Below are 22289 nucleotides of genomic sequence, written 5' to 3'. Positions count from 1 at the left end.
TGTGATTCAAAATATTAAATTAAAGAATTATTTAAAAATATATAGTAAAAATGATATTTTTGTAATTTTGAAAATAACCAACATGATTATAGGGGTATGGCATTGCAATTTTATTGGTTTTTTTTAATTATCAAAATGACCTTGATTATATTAAGTTTAAATGTAAGAGCATCTTCAACCGACTCTCCATAATCCTTAGATAAAATCATTAGGTATTTTATTATAGAAAGTTAATTTTGGATATTTAATGGGTATGTACTCCAATTGTACTACCCAAGATGACTCCCCATAAACTTATAGCCAACGATCATGTTCATTTACCAGCCAAAAGTAGAGAGGGAAAATCTAACTCTCTTCTTTTGCCTAGAGAATCTTTTTTCCTCTAAAACATTAAAAAATAGAGAGCCAGATGGAGAGTGAGTTGGAGTCCATTCAGAGCACTCCGACTCTCCAAAACAATACTTGGGAGGGGATGTAGAGCCCAACCCCGAGTGTGTTGGAGTTGCTTTATTTTTCTTACAAAAGTCCTTATTTTAATTATTATTATTATTTTTATTTTTTTGTGACTTCTATTTTAACTTGTTGTTTGCACTCCAATAGGTAACCTTTTAGGGGTTTAACCTTTATTTTAACTTGTAGCTTTGTATTATATGTACATGCTTTACTTTGCTCATGTCTTGTGATTGATTTTGTTCGTATTCTTTTTGGCTTTGACTTCATCAAAGTAATGATTTTCTAATCTCAGTTTATAAATTAATATAAAATTGTGTATTTCAAGGAAATATAACTTTGTAAATATGGTTCCGAAATAATAAAATGTTTATTGTAAAAATGATTGAACCAGCAATAATTTATGTGGGCATAATTAGGAAGAAAAAAAAGAAGAAAATAGTGCAATTTTTTATTATTATTTTTATAATTATTTTTTTGAGGGTAATCATTCAAATGGGTGCAAGGAGAATTTTTTAAGCGATGGAGTGCAATTGATGATGGGTGGTGTGCAACTAGTCGGACCTTATAATTTTAGGGCTTAAAGTGGGTCGGATTTTATTCAAAATCTGAGTGACTTGAATCTGAATTTAGTGGATTTGGTTCCTTCAAGCATATCCGAATTAAAATATGGATCGGTTATGATTTGGCATCCCATAACCTGAATCAAATACATACCCATCCCTATATTCGAATGATATATTACTTTTTTGTATATATTTCTCAAGCTAATTTTTATCAACCAACAAGTGTTAGGCATAATGGTCAAGGCCTATCTTTAAAATGGGATAGGTCTCGAGTTTAAGTCACATTTTTGTTACACCTTTTAACAATTTTCATTGAAATAACTTTAAATGGTTTGAAATTATCTGCTCAAAATTAATTAATTTGATTGGATCTGGATACGGGTTTAATGAAAACAAAAAGGTTTAGAAATGATTTTAGCTAGTAGGATCTGAGTCGGATTTATATATGGATAAAAAATCTGGATATGGGTATACTCATATCCATCCTGAACTTGACTCGTGTCAAGCCCTATATAATTTATATATGCGACTAACTAGTTGCACACCATCCATTATGAATTGCACTCCACTATTTAAAAATCCCTTTTGCACTCCATTAGGATTATTACACTCCAAAAATAATTATATATATAAGATTGCACTCCCTTTTTAATTTTTTTTGTTCTTCCTAAATTATGCCCACATAAATTATTGTTGGTTTAGTAATTTTTATAAGAAACATTTTATCATTTTGAAGCCATATATACAAAGTTATGTTCCCTTTAAATACACAAGTTTATATTAATTTCTAAGCTGATATTAGACAACCATTACAAGTTTATTAATTGCACTCCATCATTTAAAAATCCCCTTTGCACACTATATATATAAGATACTAGAAAGATACTCACGGATATATGAGAGCTCTTTAGAAATTTTTTTCTCTTGTTGTCATGGAATTCTTGACTTAACTAATAGTGCTACTGGTGTGAGAATAATCTCTCATCTCCCAAACAAATTGACATCGATTTTTGTTCTTTTTAGTTAAAAGAACACATTGAGCCCCTAGAAGAAGGCCCGACGAGTCATTTCTTCTTCTCTCTCTCTCTCTAATGTGTATCATTCTAAGATTATGTATGTACTTTACTGTAATATCAACTATCCTAAGTTGTACTTATAGGCGACTGATAGTTTATGTTGAAGGTATTTTGCAAACAAATGACATGTGGCAATCTCGAGGAATTGTAGCCAAAGAACCGAATTGTGTGATGAGCAATTGATCATCCGACTAGTATTAAAACCGATTTCCCTAGCTATATTGGTCTAGAGGTTGGATCAAATCCTGTAAAATCTAAGGTGTTAAGTGTAACTGCTCCCTCAAAAATCAAAGTGAATCGCTGAGTAGGTGTAACCACTTAGGCAAAAATCACGGAGGAAATCCTAGAAGAGTTGAGGGCAGAAAGCTCTATAAGTACAAGGGAACAACACAAAAAAAATATGAAAAATCCTCTCTAAGAATACACCGTGTGATTGACACTAGAAATTATAACTTGGGTGTCGGAGTGGTTTTGTTGCAGGCCCTCCCACGAATATAGAAAAAAGGGAAGATTTAAATCAGGGAGGATCTTGAGGTGGAGCAAGTTTTAACCTCCATAGTTTACATGTGAGCCTATTTTCACTTCAATATCTCTTTATAAGTAATTTTTTATGTTTGGTGTGCAACCAGCCATTAACGGTGTGCAACTAACTGGTCCCTTTATAATGTATTTATGAGAATAGATCGGATCCGTATCGATATTACAAATAATTGATCTAGACCCAAACTTATCGGAGCGGATCATGATTCGGGTCTGATCCTATTCGTTGACAACCCAACCCGCGCGGTAAAAAGAGTCAAATTCGAACGGTTGGACTCTCCCGAGACCGAGACGATTCAAAAAATCAAAATATTTGGTACTTTTGGGTCCAATTTGAAAATGTTGATTTTGGGCGGTTATAACTTGGAGTAGAACCCGCCAAACTCGCCACTACCATCTCCTTCCCTCACTCCATCAACCGGCGCTTCGCTCCACTTCACTTGTTTAAACATCCATCAACACTGCTCACCAAAAACTAAACTAAATCTTCAAAGAAGATTATAATTTTTTTTTTGTTGAAAAAAATGAAGATGATCCGATCAAAACTATTAAGATCTGTTCGATGGTTTGTCTTCTTGTTCTTCTTAATCTGCATTTGGTTTCTCTGTCTCAAAACCGTAATTGGACTTCAGATCCTTTCGAAATCAAAGCTTGAGAAATGCGAGAAAATTTCAGAATCCGAAACATTGAATTGCACTAAGAAAATTGTCGTAAACATGGCGGTACCAAGCGGATCGGTAAGAATTTTAGTCAAATTTTTTTTAAAAGAAACAAAATTTCGTTTTCACTTGGATCCAAAACCCTAATTTTTTTGGCCAGAGTGGTGGAGAAGCCTCAATTGTTGCAGAAATAGTTGAGGTAGAGGAGAATTCAACACAAAAGATGCAAACTGTGAGAATACCACCTGTTGTAACAGTCAGCAAAACTGCTGCTTATGCAATCTATGAAATCACATATATACGAGTGAGAGAACTATCCTCATTGCCCCTTTGAATGAGAAATGTGATTGTAAGGATCTGTTTTTTAAGATTTATTTTATTTTTCTTTTCTTCTTTGAAGGATGTTCCTTATAAACCTGAGGAGTATTTTGTTAAGACACGCAAATGCGAGGCGGATGCTAGTGCTAAAGTTGTTAAAATATGCGAAAGGCGAGTAACTTTTTTGAGTCTGATTTGATTTGGTTTTCGTTACAAATGGAACTTACATTACACCCAACCTCTAGTCAGCTTTTTTAAAATGACATGAACTAATTTTAACGTACATTCTTTGTTGCCTTTGCACAGACACACACATATACTACTAGAGATTGCCGTGCCTACAACACGAGCATCCTCTTTGGGGTTAAAGTGATAAAAGAGGAAAGGAGGGAGGAGAGGAAAAACAATAAAGTTGAAAGGGGGTGGAGAGGAATGACAAAAGACAATAAAACAGGGTTGTGTGGATCCCACTCCTTTTGTCTCAATCTTTTTACCCCACATGGGTGGACACCTTTGTGTATATAAACTGGAGTTTGCCTGTACTGGACATACTCTTTTTGGGGTTAAAAAAGTAAAAGAGAAAATATAATAAAGTTAGAGGGGTATTATTGAAAAAATGGTAAAAGAGAAAATATAGTAAAATTAGAGGGATATTATTAAAAGAAGGGGGAAGAGAGGAAAGACAATAAAGTTGAAGGAGGTGAAGAGGAAATGCAATAAAGTGGGTATTGTGAACTCCACTTCATTGTAGCTGGAGTGGGACTCATTATTGTGTTTTATTATATATATATATATATATATTGAATTTTTTGGATAAAAACCCTCCAATACTCTAATTATCCAATAATACACTTTGGTATTTTGTCTCTTAGTGACAATGTGAGGGTTTACCCTTCAATTCGAAATTGCAATAGCAATGTTTCGTTGCGTAATGAATTCCAAACATTCAAGATTTGTATGTGAAGGAGCCGAATGGTACTTGTGCAATGACACTTTTGTAAATCTCATAAATTTCATCAGTGTTTTTATAAATCTCATTTATCCTGGGAGTTTCCTTGTATGACCAATGAACCTTTTAACTGATCCTTTTAAACATTTAGAGGCCTTTATATAAGTGATTTAAGTCTTGAATGTTTGCTACTAGGCCCAAAACACCATGAGGACTTACCTTAATATATGTTGGCCGAACTGGGGAGCCTATGACACTTTGTCAAAATCAAGCTTTAACCACACCATCTCCGTCCTCCAGTGAAATGGTGGGACTCTTTCTAGTGAAATTTCATAGTAGGGGGTTCAAATAAGAGCCTAATCAGCTGCCACTAACTACTTGGTTTCTCATAAATGCTTCTCTTGGAAATTCTCAATCTTTGTTAAAATATGGTTCTTGAATACCACATTAAGTATTGTAATGTAGATATAGTTCCTCTACGTGGCTCATTTTGATAGTTTGTTGCATTTATTAGGTTGCGAGATGAAAATGGCCACATTATTGAGCATACTCAGGTGAGGTGTCTGCCACTTCGTATCTCATCATTTCAAAGTATTATTTTCAATTTTTATCCAGTATCAATATTGAATAGCACATTAGATTTCATCCTCATAATCAAAGCCTTATCCCAAAAAAATTAGGTTTGTTGTATGAAATAAGTTCCTCCATTCAATTGTGTAAAGCATTGCCTTTGTCACTGGAAGCATGTTCAATTTGTCTAAAACCATGCTTAATGTTTATCAATTGAAAGATTATAAGACAGTATTCCGAAACTATTGTATTCAAAAAAATGATATTTGGTGCTCATAGAAAAAAAAATATATATATTTAATAGCTACTTCTTACTAAAGTGGACCTCATCACACATGGTCATCTAGAACAATGTTTTATCTGCAAAGTTCAGCAGACCTTTTGTTTAACAATCCATGTATTTTTATAGTGCCCAGTAGCAACTTTTGTTCTAATCCTTTTCTATGAAGCACTCATGTTGCTACTTTCTGTTTTCTTTGTGAATAGCCTATATGTTGTCCTTGTGGGACGCGTCGTCGTGTGCCTTCCTCATGCGGGAACTTCTGTAGGTGCTTGGAAATTAGTTCAACAAACTCAATTCCACTAAGCTGCTCACATTTTGTTGATGAATCCATAATTGATTTTTTGATTAGTTGATAAGATGATGAAAGGGAAGGCCAACACTGCACATTGTCTTCGATTTCCAGGTGATTGGTATGGCTATTAGTTACTAAATCTCTAACTTCTTTTGCTGGTCAGTTGCATTTACAATCTGTAAAAAAATCATATTAGTATATGACATGCAGTTGTGGTAGTAGCTACTTTAATCAAATCACTTTCTTTTTTAGTTCTCTTATTCATAAATTTCATTCTCAGCTGATCAAAAGTCTGGATTTGTATATAATAGGTCTTTTACTCATATTGTCTGCTTACAACGCTTTGGGTGTTTGAGGCTTTAAACATGTTATTGTTTGATGGAAACGGAATCATTTTCTTTGGAATATTAATTCAGAGAGCTGCTATTGGCACCCCAACTTTTACTCATTACACCATGATTTCTTAAATTATTTATCACACCCCAATTAAAAATTAAAACACACTCTTCAAACATTACAAGGTTTGGCTCAAATTGTAATCTAAACCCAAAAAATAGAAGTCTAGCAAAAAAAAAAAAAAAAAAAAGAGAGAGAGCTTCTATTGGCACCCCAACTTTTACTTATTCTCAACTATTCACTTATTTTCTTTATTTTTAATTGAGGTGTAATAAGTAAAAGTGGGGGTGCCAATAGCAGCTCTCTTAATTTATTATTTTTATTTTCTAATATATCAACTTGTTTCCATGTTTGGATTCTCAATCTTACTTTTTTTTTCATAGACCCCATCGTACACTCGTTATTTTAATGGATATAAGCATCATATTAACCATGATTTTTACTATTAGGCTATTTGACTTCAGTAATAAAATTTGATGATGAGCTGTGCACCTTACGCACATATGCATTGTATGTGGTTGATTGAGTCCTTGTTTTTCAGTTCTCCGCTTTGCAAGTACTAGTCAATGATGCCAGTAATTTTTTTTTTTTTTCACAACAGGTTCCATGTTTTTGGTATTGGAAGGCGTTCACTAGGATTTAGTGTTCGAATTGAAGTGAAGACAGGATCAAAAATATCAGTATGTTGCATCTCCCAAGCATTATTCCATTTTTTAAATCAACAGATATCAATTGCTAATGATTCATTAATGCAAGCTTTCAATTGATGTAAAAGAAATTAATTTTTAAGTTCTTTTTTTTCCTACCAAAGATACAAAATATTTCTATTCTTAAATGTTCATGATAATATGGTTTAACTTTTGACTGTCCAAGGAATTTAGATTCAAATATGTCTGTGATGGCTTCTTAAAACAGATATGCTATTACTATGAGAATTTATACCAATGGAGATTACATACCAAATATTTGAAATTTATAGTTGGTTTGAAAGTTAAGTGTTTGCTCATAAATTATTTTTAAATTCTCGGTATAATTTTTTTGTTCAAAGTGATCAATAATATAACTTTTTGTGGATGATTTCACTAGCAGGAGGTGGTTGTTGGTCCGGAAAATAGAACTGTGTCATCCAATGACAACTTTCTGAGAGTTAATCTTATCGGCGATTTTGTTGGCTATACAAATATCCCCTCACTTGAGGACTTTTATCTTGTAATTCCTCGGGTGGTATGTTTAAATATGTGCATCCCTGATTTCATCTACTCAATAGTAGTAATTCTTTGATCATTCACCTTGCTTTGCCTATTTAATACATGATGCTAGTTTACATATTCCTACTAAGATTACTTAATTATGTTGCTAAGTGCTTTGAATTTATTGGAAGGCTGGCCCTGGTCAACCTCAAAATTTAGGGAGTAATTTTTCAATGTGGATGTTGTTGGAGAGAGTGCGATTCACCTTAGATGGTCTTGAATGCAACAAAATTGGTGTCGGTTATGAGGCTTACAATGGGCAACCAAACTTTTGTTCTACCCCACTGTGGAGTTGCTTGCATAATCAACTCTGGAACTTTTGGGAGGTTAGTCTTTGAAACCGAAATCTAGTTGGTCTTCTAGTGTACTGGAATTCATTTTCTTAGATGTAATTATTTTTATATGATATTGCAACTTTTGTTTTTGATACATAAATGGTTAGTTTAGTAAGGTGAAGATAGGTTTAAAGGGTTTTGACATGTATTTTGACATTCTTAACCATTACTTGTTAGCTCCGTAATTATGTTTTCCTTAGACACATATATTTGCTTTTCATGGAAGACATGGACAAGATTAATCTATGTTGATTTTTTACTCATCGATTTCTTGACCTTTATGGATATATTTATGTTTGTTCATCATATTGTTTCTCAAATTCAATGTTTTAGATGGTTATAAATGTTTGTTCTGACCTTGACACAAGGACTGTCTTCTGCACTAGTTTGTCTTCGTTTCCTTTTGTGGCTTATGACGTTCTTTTGAATTATATAAAAGATTTCGTGTTTATTTTGGACAGGCTGACCAGAACCGAATTAGTAGGAATCAATTGCCCCTGTATGGTGTGGAAGGAAGGTTTGAAAGGATAAACCAGCATCCAGTAATGTTCTTACAATTATATTTTGTTTTTCACAAACTTACCTGTTATTAGGACTTGAAAATAAACTTCTTATTTTACCCTCCAAAGGAAAAAAAAAAAAAAACTTCTTCTGAAGTTCTTCCTGCAATTATGTGAAGAATGCAGGGACACATTCATTCTCTATAGGAATCACTGAAGTGCTCAATACAAATCTCTTAATAGAACTAAGTGCTGACGACATAGAATATGTCTACCAAAGGTTCTGACTTTTTCTTCATATTAATCTCTCGTACAAACGACATATTTTTAAAGACATTTTATTATGGTCAAATGGTATGGCCGACCCCAACATTTTGGGATGGTTAAATGATGACGATGATGTTTTGTTGTGGATAATTGTGCTGATTCCTTTCCATTTCTTTTCAGGAGTCCTGGTAAAATCTTAAGCGTTACTATCCCAACATTTGAAGCTCTTACTCAATTTGGGACTGCTACAATCACAACTAAGAACATTGGTAAATTGGAAGCGTCCTATAGTTTAACGGTATTCTCGTCGACCTCTCTTTCTCTGTGCATTTTTTAATGGGAGAAAAAATGTTCATCATAATCTGTATTGAATCTTAGGGGACATTTGGTTTGGATTATAGAATTTGATGTTATGTTTGGTTTGGACCATAAAAATGATTTTCCCCCAAGTTTCTAGAAAACAGCGCAGCGAAACATGATTATGCGTTCTGGAAATCAATTTTCACAATCTAATTCTGTCAATCCAAAATCAGAATCTAACAATCCAAATCAAATGCTTCCTTAGAGAGTATCATTGTAGCATTCAAAAGATATTAAAATAAAATAAAGAAATTTGCATGCCGGCATCGTGACATTCCATTAAATTATATAGTATACAATTGCATACGTGGCGACTGCGTTTAATGAAAATAAGTTCAAGATATCTTTTCCTAATTTTATTGATCAAAATTTTCTTGTAGTTTAACTGCTCAAGAGGCATTACCCTCATGGAGGTATTTCTTGTCACATTTTCCATCTTTCTTATGTATAAATAAAGACTCACATTATGATTAAACATTCCCTAAGGATAATATCATCATATGTTTATAGGAACAATTCTTTATAATGAAACCGGAAGAAGTTTCCATTCGCTCATTCAAAATATATCCTACAACAGATCAGGCTGCAAGATACGTATGTGCAGGTATGACTAATTACTGGGAAGGAAGATCAAAGAATTTTATGGCAACTACGACAATAAGCCAAAAAAATCACATTGTTGTTCAAATGTTGGTTCTTGAATACAGCAATATTAAAGGACTCTGATTTTGCTGAAGTTGATAGAGCAGAGTGCCAATTCACTACTACAGCTACCATTCTGGAAAATGGGCAGGTTTGGTGGTAGTTTAAGAATTAATCTTCCTTTGTCAATTTTTTTTCGAGACATATTTTCTATATATAAGTTAAATATGCAATGTTCTTGAGAGTTTGAAGCCAAAGTATTTCAATTCCTGGCTTTACTTAGGATAAACTCTAATAACGTTCTGCACCCATGGTTTGTTTTGCTAAAAATATGTAAGAAAAACTCTGTTTTAGAACATGTTTTGCATACTAAGCAATCCAATTAGAGAGAAGAAACTCTTCCAAGAAAATTTGCATTCGCTATTAGGACCGATTTTGTAACTTAAATTGGATGGGTCTTTTCTAATTTAAAGCGAGTGGTCTCCAGGGGGTTTCCCTTTAAATATATACAAAAATAAGGATAAAACATCTCTCATCAAATCATTTGTTGGCCAATTCATTCCTTGAATTCTTTTGGCCGATATGATTGAACAATCACTTGAAACTTTTGGCATGTTACAGATTACTCCATTTGAACCACCAAAGAGCAGTGTTAAGGGTTTTTTTGCATCTATTCGAAGCATATGGAACAAATTTGAAGACGGTTTTGCAGATTTCTTTACTGGAAAAACTTGCAGGTACGTGTTCCATTACCATATCAATTGAGTTTTTCAGCTGTTAGAGCTCAAAATTTTCCTATATTAAGTTTCTTCACAAAGCAATAAGTGTTTGTCATATTTTTATTTTTATTTCTTAGTTGTCCTCATATGGTGGCTTGCAATCAATTTTCTCTTATTGTTTTCTAATATTCTTGTAATTGTCTTATGAGCAGAAGTAAATGCTTAGGTTTTTTTGACTTCAGCTGCCACATCCAGTATATATGTTTGAGTTGGATTGTGATGTTTGGTTTATTTTTGGCGATTTTCCCGACAGGTAGTTTCCTTTTAACTATTCACTTACTAATAAGAATAAATAATTAACAAAACATGCAACAAATATTACAATTATTTTGTGCTTGAGTTACAGTGATTGTTCTCCTATGGCTTTTACATCAAAAAGGACTATTTGATCCTCTTTATGATTGGTGGGAGGATCATTTTATAGAAGGGAAGCAAAGAACACTAATCGATCGAAAGCATGGAATAGATGTTGGTCGCTCCCACACATATCCTCATAAGCATCATAAGCGCGAAGTAAGGCACTATAAGCATGATGGACAACATAAGCGAAGAAGTAGTCACTATGCTCACCATCAGCTCCACAAGCATGGCCTTGCTGAGTTGGAAACTGATTACTATCACCATAATCATGATAATCATCTTCACCACGTTCATAAAGATAGAGGCAAACATGAACGTCGTAAGAACTTGGGTGTCGTGCAACAACGCTACTCAGAGAGAAGAGGTGAACCCTACTTTAGGAGACAAGGGGGCATTTCAATGGATGAGGTTTTTGAGCACCACGGACGCGAAAAAGGAAAAGCACGCATGTAGCAGGCCACATAATAATTGGTGGAACTTCTTTGCAGTATATTTTGAAGAACTTTTACACATCAGAAACACAGTTCACACAAAATGTTTATTTTGAAGACCTTTACACAATGTTACATGTAGATTATGATATTTTGATAAATTTGTTACAGTTTTGTATATTATTCTTGTCTCTAGTCTTATTTCTAGAGAAAAAATTTCATAGATGTCAACTAAAATCCAGAAAACTTTGTAGCGACCTCGAGCAGAATCCAAAGGTACTTTAAACTCCTTCCTTTTTTCAACTTGAGAATAGGATTCCTGTTTGTTGAAAGGTGGTATGAACAACTTCTTAGTAAACTGGCTCTACACATACAAATAATTTGAATTATTGATTCTGTTTTTTATGATGAAGGAGAATTTCCTCGTGGGCTGCTTTATTTAATCTTCTCCGAGACCTTAATGTGAAAACCATTCGGAAACGACAAACCAGGAGTTCGGATTATATCTCCTCCCTTGATTGGTGTCCACCTGAAAATTCCAGATGCAGTAATGATCAGTTCTTTCTCTCTATATAACGGTATCTCTCACACTCCATCTCTCTATTATATGGTGTTACTTACTGGTACTTTGTAACCAAGCAATGTAGAAATACTGACATCTGCACCTTAGTGAATTCTGTTCCAACACAAAATCTCATGCCACCACCAAAAGCCATGAAATGTTTAGATGCTCCATTTAATTCCATGCCCTGTATTATACATTTGTATTGATTGTGAATAAGAACTAAGAAACTAAGAAGAAAGGAAACAAAAACTAAACATTTCCAAATGTATGACCCAACCCACCTCCCATCTCCGTGGATTGAACACAAGGGGATCTTCATACTTAGCAGGATTCAAGTGGACAGCTGGCGGACAGACCATGACTGCCCATCCTGCTGGAATTGTATATCCTGCATCGATAGTGATTCGTCCAAATGATATTAAGCATTGGAATAAGAAAAGTTACACAAGTATAATTTGTTACACAGCCAACTACTCCAAAAGACCAATCTGTTGGAGAGGGGGAGAACTATGAATATAGGCGGGTCACGGGGCTTAAGTGGTGTATGACACACCCGAGAGTGGAGGAAAATATACACTCAACACTCCACCTCACCCACTTAAGGGTGGAAAGAATCGAACCATGACCTATACGATGTTAAACAACTAAACTACTCCAAAAGATCAATCTGTTTGAGAGGGGGAGAATTATGGATGTAAGAGGGTCCGGGGCTTAAATGAGGTATGACGCACCCAAGAGTGGAGGGAAATATACATTCAACACCATTCAAACACACACACACACACACACACACACACACACACAAAAAGAACTAAGACGAAGTGTTATTTTAGTTACAACGGAGTCAATTGAGAGTAAATATACCTTTTATCTGGATATCTATTAATGCTTTTCTGAAAATTACTGGAACAATATTCGCCAGCCTAACTGTTTCATTGATAACCTGCAGTTTCAGTGAGCCAGTAAAGTTGGTAAAACCGAGCCACTTAAAGGGAAGTTGAGGTATATCTAGCCAAGTAAGAACATAGGGTTAGAGTGCTTTACACACCTGAGCTGTAAAAGTCATTGATTTGTATTCTTTCCAAGTCAGTTTAGAATCCACATTTTCTCTGCTTCTGAGAATTGCTTCGTGCTCTTCCTGGTAAATTGGAAAAATCAGGTTTAGAACCATGTTGATTGGAATACAAGTAGATATAACACTGAATGCTGTAAAATTTAGTATTACTCACTGTTAATTCCTTCAACACGTGAGGGTGGTCTGTAAGAAGCTTAATGGCTAAAGTTATAGCCAAGGAAGTTGTCTCAAAGCTGGCAAATAGAAGCACAAACATCAAGTCCAAAGCAATCGCCTCAGAAAGGATTGTTCCTTCCTTCTTCAGTTCTTCAAGGACGTAATCGAAGAAATCCCCTTGGTGCTTCTTCGGTATTGTGGTGCGTCTTTCCTCTAACATATCCTTCAACAACTTCATTGCCTTCTTCCGTCCCTGATCAAATTTGGGTAAGTCAAGACCACCAATTAACATAAACCATATAAACTTAAAATGAAAAAAATCTTGAACGAACATAATTTATTATTTACCTGTAAACATTTATGGTAAGCAGTACCGGGAACATTAAGGGGGAAAGAAATTAGTCCTTGTATGAACGCAACAAAATTCTCCCTTAGATTCTCTTTGTGCTTCGATGGATCATATGTGTAACTAATCAACTTCTTTGCACTCAGTTCAAATATCATCTATAAAGAAGAAAAAAAAGAATCACGAAGGTAAGAAGACATTTTCCGTTAATTTCCGATTATAAAAAGAGTGAGTTTGCTTGAGTTTACGGTTGCGGTGGCTTCTTTCAATTCAACAGTGTCCTGGCTTGCCCACAATTGCAAATTTTTGAATGCCGCATGTTCCACTTCAGGGAGAAGCTTTTCTTTCAGGCTTTCAGGACCAAAGAGATTCAAAACCAAGTTCTTGAGGTACTTGTACATGAATCCATGTAAAGTGCCCACGTTCTGTCTCCCGAAGATCTCCGTAAAAGTTTCCGGATACCAGCTCTGGAATAGCTGTCCTTCTTGTTGGAAGATGAAGTGATTGACTTCTGGGTCTGTAGATACTATGACAGGTCGGCCAACCAAGTTGGTTCGAAAAACTGGACCATATCTGAAAGCAATATAACACAGCATGTAAGAGACAAGAACCATCACTTTTAACACATTTTTAGTTTTCGCTATCTTACCGTTTCATTCTTTCTTTGATGAATGGAGGAACGTCCGACGATGAGTTGGGAGCGAAGAATTGAAGGGTCTCTCCGAGAAGTGGCAAGCCCATTGAACCTGGGGGGAGTTTTCCATTACATTTGGGATTCCTCCAACTATAGACCCAATGTGTAAGGTATATTACAAGCAATGAACCAATACATAATACAACAGACCAATACATCTCTCACCTATACTTAGAGATATAAATTCAAGACAAAAGGGGTTTTGGGTTTCATAGACAAGAAACTGAACTGGTGAGACAAGAAGAATTTGAAAGTTGGGTGAAAATGTGGAGGGAAGACAGGGAGAACAAATGCTGACATATATCTCATCAACTAAGAAGTTCATACTTAAATAGACAAGCTTGAGCTTACAACTAAGATAAAAGTAATATAAATTGGGTTCTTTGTTTTTGTGCAATGGGTTTGTCAAAAGCTGTAGAAGTTGTTGGAGATAAGATTAGAATATAAAAAGAAAAAGAAAAATAGAATAATTTGTCTTGAAAACTCCCATATCATTGTCAACGTTTGTATTAAAATGTGAGTAGGGTGTTATTAAGCCTACCATGACTAAAGCATATGAAGCTTACAAGATGCTTCTTGATTCCTTCAAATTGTTAGCCAGCTTTTTGGTTCTTCTATGTATTTGTTTAAATCTTAAAAATGCTTCTTAAACTCTCTCTTGTCGGTTGCTTGTCTTCACCATTAGAGTACACAAGAGGTCTTGAATTTTGTTGCAGTGTGTGTTATTCACACAAGCCAATGCAAAACCAAGCGCACGAGTCAGAAATAATATATATATTTTAAAGAAAAGAGAGCAAGATCTTTTCCCAAGATTTTGAGAAGATATACAGAGGTTCCAAAGGATCTGAGTGACCTAAATATGTTAGGATCCAATCTTCAAAGACATCATTTAAAACTAGAAATCTAATGAGTTGAACATTTGCAACAACCTCCTGAGATCTTCCTAAATCTAAGCTAAATATACTCTGGTATCTATGTGATGGAGATAACCTGAGGAGATGCAAAACATATCTTTTTTATATAATTAGATCTCTTTCTAGATCTTTTTTTTAGTTCATCACTTGTTATTTTCAATTGGGCTCTTGTAGATATCTTTGCAACTACTATATCTGCTTCAGTTTTTTCAACCCCTCTCTCTCTCTCTTAAAAATTTTTTTTTTTTTTGGGGTGGGGGGGAGGGGCATTTTAGTCTGTAATAAAAGTCAGCTTCCAGAAGTGGGAAGCAGAAAGCTGAGTTGTTACCAAAGCGTAGTTTTGAACCCAAAAGTATGAGAAGCACTCTCCCAACATGTTTCCAAACACTACCTAAGAGAATCAAATCATAGAGAATTTGGAATTAAGAGAAAATTAACATGGAGATCCTAATTACTAGAGGTTTGTCTGATTGTTTATATGTTTCTTCAGTTAGGGTATATTTAGACTTACAGTTGAATGGGTTGCTTTCACATTAACAGTGATTGCTTAACTGCTCAGCAAATGCTTGGAAAGGTCTTCTTTAAGGGTTGGATAGGGAGGACAGCTCATAACCCATAATATAATGTTGCCACAAAGTAAACCAAGAGATAAAAAAATAGAGGATATTGGAACACATGTCTGAATTTAGATAGATTGTGGGAGATCTATAGGTAGAGATTGACCCGATTCGGATAATCTTAACCGTCGATCAGCTCAATCGATCAATTAATTGGCAATTTTGCTGAATATGGTAACATTTTTACCCTTTATCAGCAAATTTCTATTTTCTTCAACATTCAAAATTCAAGTATAGTTTAGGGTTTTCAGAGAGGTTGAAGAGGATGGATTTTGTAAAGAAATTTGAAAAAAAAAAAAAAAAATTTATTTAGATAATCTCCAAAAATTTTCCGATTTTGTTTTTTACGGAACTCTCACGAACTTGTTTGAATTAATAGAATTAAACTTCAACCTGACATTTACCGAATCCGAACTTGGTTACTACACTTTGGATAGTGCAATAACTAGTTAATCATGAGTTGGAAAATTTTGAAGAAATCTTCCTCGATACAAGACATGTGGCATTTTGAATTTATTTCACGCCCCTATATTTTCATTAATATTTGGAATACCTCCTTGGATATGCCGCATGTAATTCAATTGAGAGAGTTAATGGCCCATATAACATGGATCCAAGATAGCCCTTTATGTGGTTAATTATCTTTCAACTTATGATTTCTTACTTCTTTATGGTCATGTCGTTCTTGAAAACTGAAGCATTCGAGTCCGGATCCCAAGAGTTTGATCTTCTCTTTTTTTTTTTAATAAGCTTTAACTTCTAGTTGCTTACCTACAGCTATAGAGAAGTGAAAGATGGGCAGATATATATGATTCTTAAAGTAGAAAAATGGCTTAAATGGGTGGCCAAGAAACAAGACATGAGGTTTCTTCTCATGTACGTGGACAAAGGATGATAATGCCTTACAAAACAAACTTATGTTACATTCATGAACACAAACGTTTCTTGCGTCAGTTTTTGTGGGGGCACATGATCCACGTGCAATAGTTGAGAAGCTACCTATTGATGGGTCCAATCGAGGTTCGATCATATCTGAAAATGTTAATGATTGGTGGTTAAAATCGTCTGATTGTTTTATCTAGATATGATTTCTTAGGCGGGACATTTTAATGGCCTTCGTCCATTTCTTTCCCATCGAGACTCAATAGAAAAAGGAGAGTTATATGGGGTTGGTAGTTTGTGTAAAACCTTTGATCGAGGTGATTCTCAGAGATTTGTTGTAAGGAGATTGTGAGAACATCATTGCACATTCTTATTATAATTATTAGAATCTTCCTAGAGAAATTATGCAGGACACTGCGTTCAACACTGAGTTAATGTGGTGGTGTGCATAGAACTATTGATACATTTTACACATATCTTAAGGAGAACATATATGGTTCCGTCCACACCTCCACACCAATTTAGTGTCGAACAAGTGTCTTGCACATTGACTTTAGCAGTTTCCTTATTATTATTATTATTTGATTTAGTGAAGGAGAAGGTTCTACTGTCATGTCCCGTGGAAATAGACAATTTTGTTGAATTATACAAATCACGGTCTTGTATGATCATTCTATTTTTTTCCCTTTTTTTTTACGACTAATTGAATCATGTTTCTTCATTTTGTTTTTATCCAAAGTCAAGTCTTCTGTTGCTGAAAGTGAGTGCATATATGTAACTCACACATGCCTATAACTTCAATATTTGCATTTTTGGAAAAGCGTTTGGACATGCATGTCCATGCAGAGCTAGAGATGATGATGATTCGAGATCAACTAGAAAATTCTTACAAGAACCAACTACAATAATTTGAGGCGTCGTGTCATCGTCAATCAACTTGGACTTATTTAACTAAAGTACTTAATCGACAACTAATGACAACTTAGTACCTAATTACAAGTACGATGAGAGTGTTTAGGTCATCATTTACAAATTAAATTTCCTTTTTTTAAAAACAATGTGAAATGGTCTCTAGCTAGAAAGGAGTTCATTCTACTTAACACCTTTTTAAAATAGGGTTTGATATACTCATAGTTGGACTCAAAGTTGTATTAATTTTAGTGGAATTAGGTGCTTGTCATGAACAACTTCCTTAACTACCACAAAACGATATGGAATCCTTAGAAGAACTTCCAAGGGTTGACTTTTTCAAAGCAATGGTGATCAAGAAGACTCTTGATCACCCAAAACGCTTTATAAAAGGTTGGTGTGTCATAGATCAAATTCAGGCCGGTGATGGGCCCCATGTGGCCCATTTATCTGAACTGCTTTCAATTAGTGGGCCATATATCAGATGGACCCATTGACCCAAAACAGAAAAAACAAAAAACAAAAAATATTTGTTGTTGCTTTGGACATTTTGCCGACAATTAAGCACATTTTTTTTATATATTATCAGTCGTCCATTAACTTTTGATTACTCTTTGTTAGAAGAGTCTGAACTAAGGGCTTAGTGGACAACAAGTAATTTACAGCTGTCAATGGAGACTGTTTGGCCGGAGGTTTCATGCTGTTCTGTTCAGGAGTATACAAGAAATTTAAATGGCTCAAAGGAGGAAAAGGTGTCATCAAATAGTGATCCTTCATCCCAATCCCTGTTATGGTTTTTGGAGCCTAATAGTACTGGTCAATAAGGAGGTACTGTAAATCAAACCACACTTTCATGTCTGTAGAGAAATTTTTTAAGGGTATTTTCATAATTTCATTGATATTATGTAAAACCCTAGTTAAGTTACTTGGGGTATTTATATTTTTTGTTTTTAGGTGAAATAACATAATCTATATAGTGGGATCGGTGTGATTCATAGATATACTTCAATATTGAGGGAATCACGTAAAAATATGTGTTTCTGTATGTGATTTGTGTTTTGTTTCAATTCGGTTCTTGGTTCGATTGTCTTTGTTTTCTCAACAGTTACTTGGTTCGTCGATTCATTCATCTTGAATTTGAACGTGCAATTAGTTCCTCCAATCATATAGGCTCGCTATTTCATTCCCTTTTGTTTGCTAATTTGATTTGCTTATTTACATAATTCACACATGTAATCAAATTAAATTTTCTTCATAGTTTGTTATTGGTCCACTATACTCCCTTTTCGACTTCTACTTGTTGGTTGGGGCCTATTGGCAAAATGCACACTGAAACATGGGAATTCAAGGTCTCATGAACTACTACTACCATGAGCCATGGTTTACGAATTTTAAAAACTGAATTTTGATAGTTTAGGTTGTCGAAACTTTTAATGTTCCCTAGATTTAATGGTTTAGAGTCATTATATTCATCCTCCATGAATTTGACACTTTCAATCCGTTGAAAAAAAAATCGATAATGAAAATTTTGACGCATTGAGACGTCAAATATGGGATTTTTTCGAGTTGTGGTGGATTGATGATCCTTTTACATCTATGGGTTAAGGATTTGAGGGTGTTTTCAAGCAAATTTGATATGTTCATCAAATCCAATTAAAAAAAAAGTCATGATCCTAAAAGGTGTCCCATTCCTATCTATGGGAACAGTGTCTCCTAGGCATATTTTAATTGGAGATTAAAACACATTGGACTGTGTGCACATAGAGAATGGCTTGATTAGGAGCCCAATGTCTTCTATTCTTCAACTATAGAACGTGTTACGTAGACGATCGTTCCTACTCTTACGAACAGGACACCTTACCGAATCTTGATTCTTAAAACTAAAAAACCAATAAACTGCATTTTTGTGTTAATCAATCTGTTGATACGTGATTTGATGGATTTCATGAGCCCATAATGAATCGTAGCATGTATTAACTAGTTTACTTCATACCAATTAAGATAGCTTCTATTGGCACCCCAATTTTTACTTATTACACTCCAATTTTTTAAATTATTTATCACATTCTAATTAGAGATTAAAATATATCATTTAAACATTACAAAGGTTTTGGTCAATATATTATCTTGACGGTACAAAACATTATAACACTCATTCAAACAATTTTAGTATTATTTTTATAATTAAGATTAGGTTCAAGTAAAATCTTAAACCCAAGAAATAGAAATCTAACAAAAAATAAAATAAAAAATGAAGAGAGAGAGAGAGAGAGAGTGTGTGTGCACTTCTATTTGCACCCCCATTTTTAATTGTTCTCAACCATTTACTTATTTTCTTCATTTTTAATTGGGTTGTAATGAGTAAAAGTTGGAGTGCCAATAACAGTTCTCTAAACAAATCAAATAACTTAAATTCGAACGACTCCCTCAGGCCTCCTTCAATTTCAAAGCCCTTTGACACCACAATGCACATATAAGCATCCCATAGGCAATGAAATTAATAACACTAAAAGCTAAATGCAAAAAAGCACACCATTGTCGTTAGGTTCATTTTACTATAGAATTTTTTTCAAACCATATTTATTATACGATATTTGAAATAATCCTAACCATTCTATTAATAACCTTCATGTTAGATAAATGGATGCAATCATACCATAATGCATGAGAGACATTGTATCATTATCAACGTATCTCATCACAAAAGAAAGGTAGTGTTGGAGAATATGTGTGTAGAAATTTAAATTAGAATATTCTACATTAGGAAGTATCAATAAATTAATATAATTATATTTATATTAGGCTAGTTTCCTTATCTTGGTCGATGTAATCTCTATAAATATCCCAATAAATCTCAAAAGGATATTTATAGAGATTACATCAACCAAGATAAAAGGAAACTAGCCTAATATAATTATGAGTCCTGATAATATAACGCATGCCCCCATCACAAAACCGTAGATCATTTGCTTTGGGATACACAAGAAAATATTTATAGTTATACGTATTGCAAGGCAAATGATCTACGATTCTGTGATGAGGGATGTGTTTGTGAGGGGCGTTAGAAAATCATTACACTATAATTATTCTAATTTATTCTCCGTCACTACTTTCCTTTTGTGATGAGATACATTGATAATGATATAATATATCTTATGTATTATAATATGATTGCATCTATTTCTCTAACATTCTCCTGCAATTCATGATCATTTGGATTAGGAGTACGCAATTGGCTTCTTTAAATGATCGCTCTTGATCTTGTCAAGTGATATATTATTAGATTATCCAAAATCCACTCGTACTTCTTAGTGGCCATCGCCTGTTTGAGAGACCTATCATCATCGCATCCCGTTCTTTTTTTAGTCCAGATCTGTCATGATCTTTCCCAAGAGCATACAAAATAGGATTGTGCGATTTAAATGAAAAAACTTTCGTTGGAGAGATTTTAAATAAGAAAAAAAAAAGTTCGTAAGAGATGAATGTATAAGCGTACGTGAGATATTAGTAGAGATATAGAAGGGTGTGTGGTTTTATTGAAGAAAACTATATCAATAGTAAAAAAAAAAAAAAAAATAGAGATTTAGGTGTAAACCATATATTGTACAAATCAAATAAGTCGTGGGTCGTTATCCCTAGATTGAACTACAATTTGTTAAGACTAAATCATGTAGAATCAAATATATGTGAGTATATGTTCCTAAGAAAATAAGCATTCATCGTCATCAAGCCTGAACAAATCGTGTTCCCTCATTCGATTATTTTGTTGATTTAAGTATATTTGTATCTATTCTCACCACCTCAATCCAAATTTTTCGTGGTGTCCCTTTAAAACTTGAACTTCCATGTTCTTCTAATTGCCACTATTAACAATACCACAAGTTTAAATGAAACATAACTCTCTCTCTCTCTCTCTCATTCATGGATCTATCTTTCATTTTTTTTAATCAAAATTTAATAAGTTAAATACTCCAAAGTGTTTTTGAGATATAAAATTAATAATCAAAATGTCCAAAACTTTTAGTATAATTATCTAAATAACCAAAAAAATTAGTTGTTCATCGAATGATCCCTAAATTCTTGATCCTAAAGCACTTAGCACCATCAATTGTCCAAACCAATCCAAAATTTGATGGACCTCAAAAACCTCAACCCACCCCCAGCCCGAATTGTTAAAACTATAATACATGCCAAACCAGCCCCAATCAATTTACATCCGTAATAATGACTTAGAGTCTTAACTTATAAAATTCAATTTAGGGTTGTTAATGGATTGAATCATACCCAAAATTCATTCGGTTTTGATCCAATAATTTCGAAGGATTTGGTTTTCAATAAAGATCCAATTTGGGTTTCGATAACGATTTGATTTGATAATCAATTAGATTGGTCCTAGATCAACCATATCCATATCCAACAAGGCTTAATCCAATAAAATGTGAGAATTTTTTTACATTTTGCATATGAAATTGATTTTGATCCAATTGCTAACTGATCACATTTGGATCTTAATATTGATACCCTACAGAAACAATCGATCCGACAAGGGTCCAATCTAATTCTTATTTTAAGAATATTTGTCAATACGATCATTATTGGATTGGTTCCAAATCCGAACCCAACCCATTGACAACCCTAAGGTTAGGGCTTAAACGGGTTGGGTTCGGGCCGTATAGGTGGCTACCTATATCTATATCCAGATTTTTTATTTGGATCCGGATCCGATCGAAATAATTGATTCTGGTCGGTCGGGTCGGATAATTCCAAATCATTACAAAGCAATTTATTAAAAAGTGTGGTGTAATTTGAACTCAAGACCTCTCTATTTTTAAAAAAAAGTTTTGACCACCACACCTAATACTCATTTGTTGATACATGATAGACTAAAAAATAATAAAATACAACATACAACATACAAAATAATATATCATTCGGATATAGGGATGGATCCATATTCGACCCATATCCAAATTGGGTCAAGGGACATCAACCCATATTTTAATTCGGAAATGCTTAAAGAAATCAAGTTTGCTAAAAATTGGATTCGGATCACTAAATCTAACCCATTTTAAACCTTACCTAAGTCAAAATGATTGGCATGACATGTG

General features: G+C 34.1%; 2 protein-coding genes across 2 annotated transcripts; one reads left to right on the top strand and one right to left on the bottom strand.

The window, feature by feature from the left end:
- The first annotated feature begins 3001 nt into the window (after positions 1 to 3001).
- On the top strand, positions 3002 to 11629 carry HAP2 (hapless 2). The gene is made up of 18 exons (XM_086456886.1): positions 3002 to 3369; positions 3452 to 3595; positions 3692 to 3780; positions 5073 to 5112; positions 5615 to 5672; positions 5761 to 5821; positions 6701 to 6779; positions 7189 to 7323; positions 7481 to 7675; positions 8146 to 8226; positions 8364 to 8464; positions 8632 to 8749; positions 9192 to 9224; positions 9322 to 9415; positions 9519 to 9604; positions 10075 to 10190; positions 10385 to 10485; positions 10579 to 11629. Exons 1-18 carry the CDS (start codon positions 3157 to 3159, stop codon positions 11043 to 11045), a joined length of 2211 nt encoding a protein of 736 aa, XP_086313012.1. The 5' UTR covers positions 3002 to 3156; the 3' UTR covers positions 11046 to 11629.
- LOC147393633 (cytochrome P450 87A3-like) lies at positions 11329 to 14448 on the bottom strand. Its single transcript, XM_086456887.1, has 9 exons — positions 13815 to 14448; positions 13414 to 13738; positions 13168 to 13323; positions 12818 to 13072; positions 12637 to 12726; positions 12453 to 12531; positions 11870 to 11976; positions 11645 to 11772; positions 11329 to 11552 (listed from the first exon to the last, which is right to left on the bottom strand). Exons 1-9 carry the CDS (start codon positions 14015 to 14017, stop codon positions 11459 to 11461), a joined length of 1437 nt encoding a protein of 478 aa, XP_086313013.1. The 5' UTR covers positions 14018 to 14448; the 3' UTR covers positions 11329 to 11458.
- Positions 14449 to 22289: the final 7841 nt, after the last annotated feature.

This window comes from Akebia trifoliata, chromosome 10 (assembly GCF_017979445.1).
Source record: "Akebia trifoliata isolate Shusen 1 chromosome 10, ASM1797944v1, whole genome shotgun sequence".
Lineage (NCBI taxonomy): Eukaryota > Viridiplantae > Streptophyta > Magnoliopsida > Ranunculales > Lardizabalaceae > Akebia > Akebia trifoliata.
Note: the sequence above shows the minus strand (reverse complement) of the source record. Positions and strands in the feature narration are given on the sequence as shown.

Bases quoted from the DNA above. Each gene is read 5' to 3' on its own strand.
- HAP2 (XM_086456886.1), top strand. From the start codon at position 3,157: ATGAAGATGATCCGATCAAAACTATTAAGATCTGTTCGATGGTTTGTC. The intron at 3,781-5,072 runs GCGAGTAACTTT...TGCATTTATTAG, and splicing joins GTTGTTAAAATATGCGAAAG to GTTGCGAGATGAAAATGGCC. The intron at 5,113-5,614 runs GTGAGGTGTCTG...CTTTGTGAATAG, and splicing joins ACATTATTGAGCATACTCAG to CCTATATGTTGTCCTTGTGG.
- LOC147393633 (XM_086456887.1), bottom strand. From the start codon at position 14,017: ATGTATTGGTCTGTTGTATTATGTATTGGTTCATTGCTTGTAATATAC. The intron at 12,727-12,817 runs GTGAGTAATACT...CCAATTTACCAG, and splicing joins ACGTGTTGAAGGAATTAACA to GAAGAGCACGAAGCAATTCT. The intron at 11,553-11,644 runs GTAAGTAACACC...TGGAATTTTCAG, and splicing joins TGCTTGGTTACAAAGTACCA to GTGGACACCAATCAAGGGAG.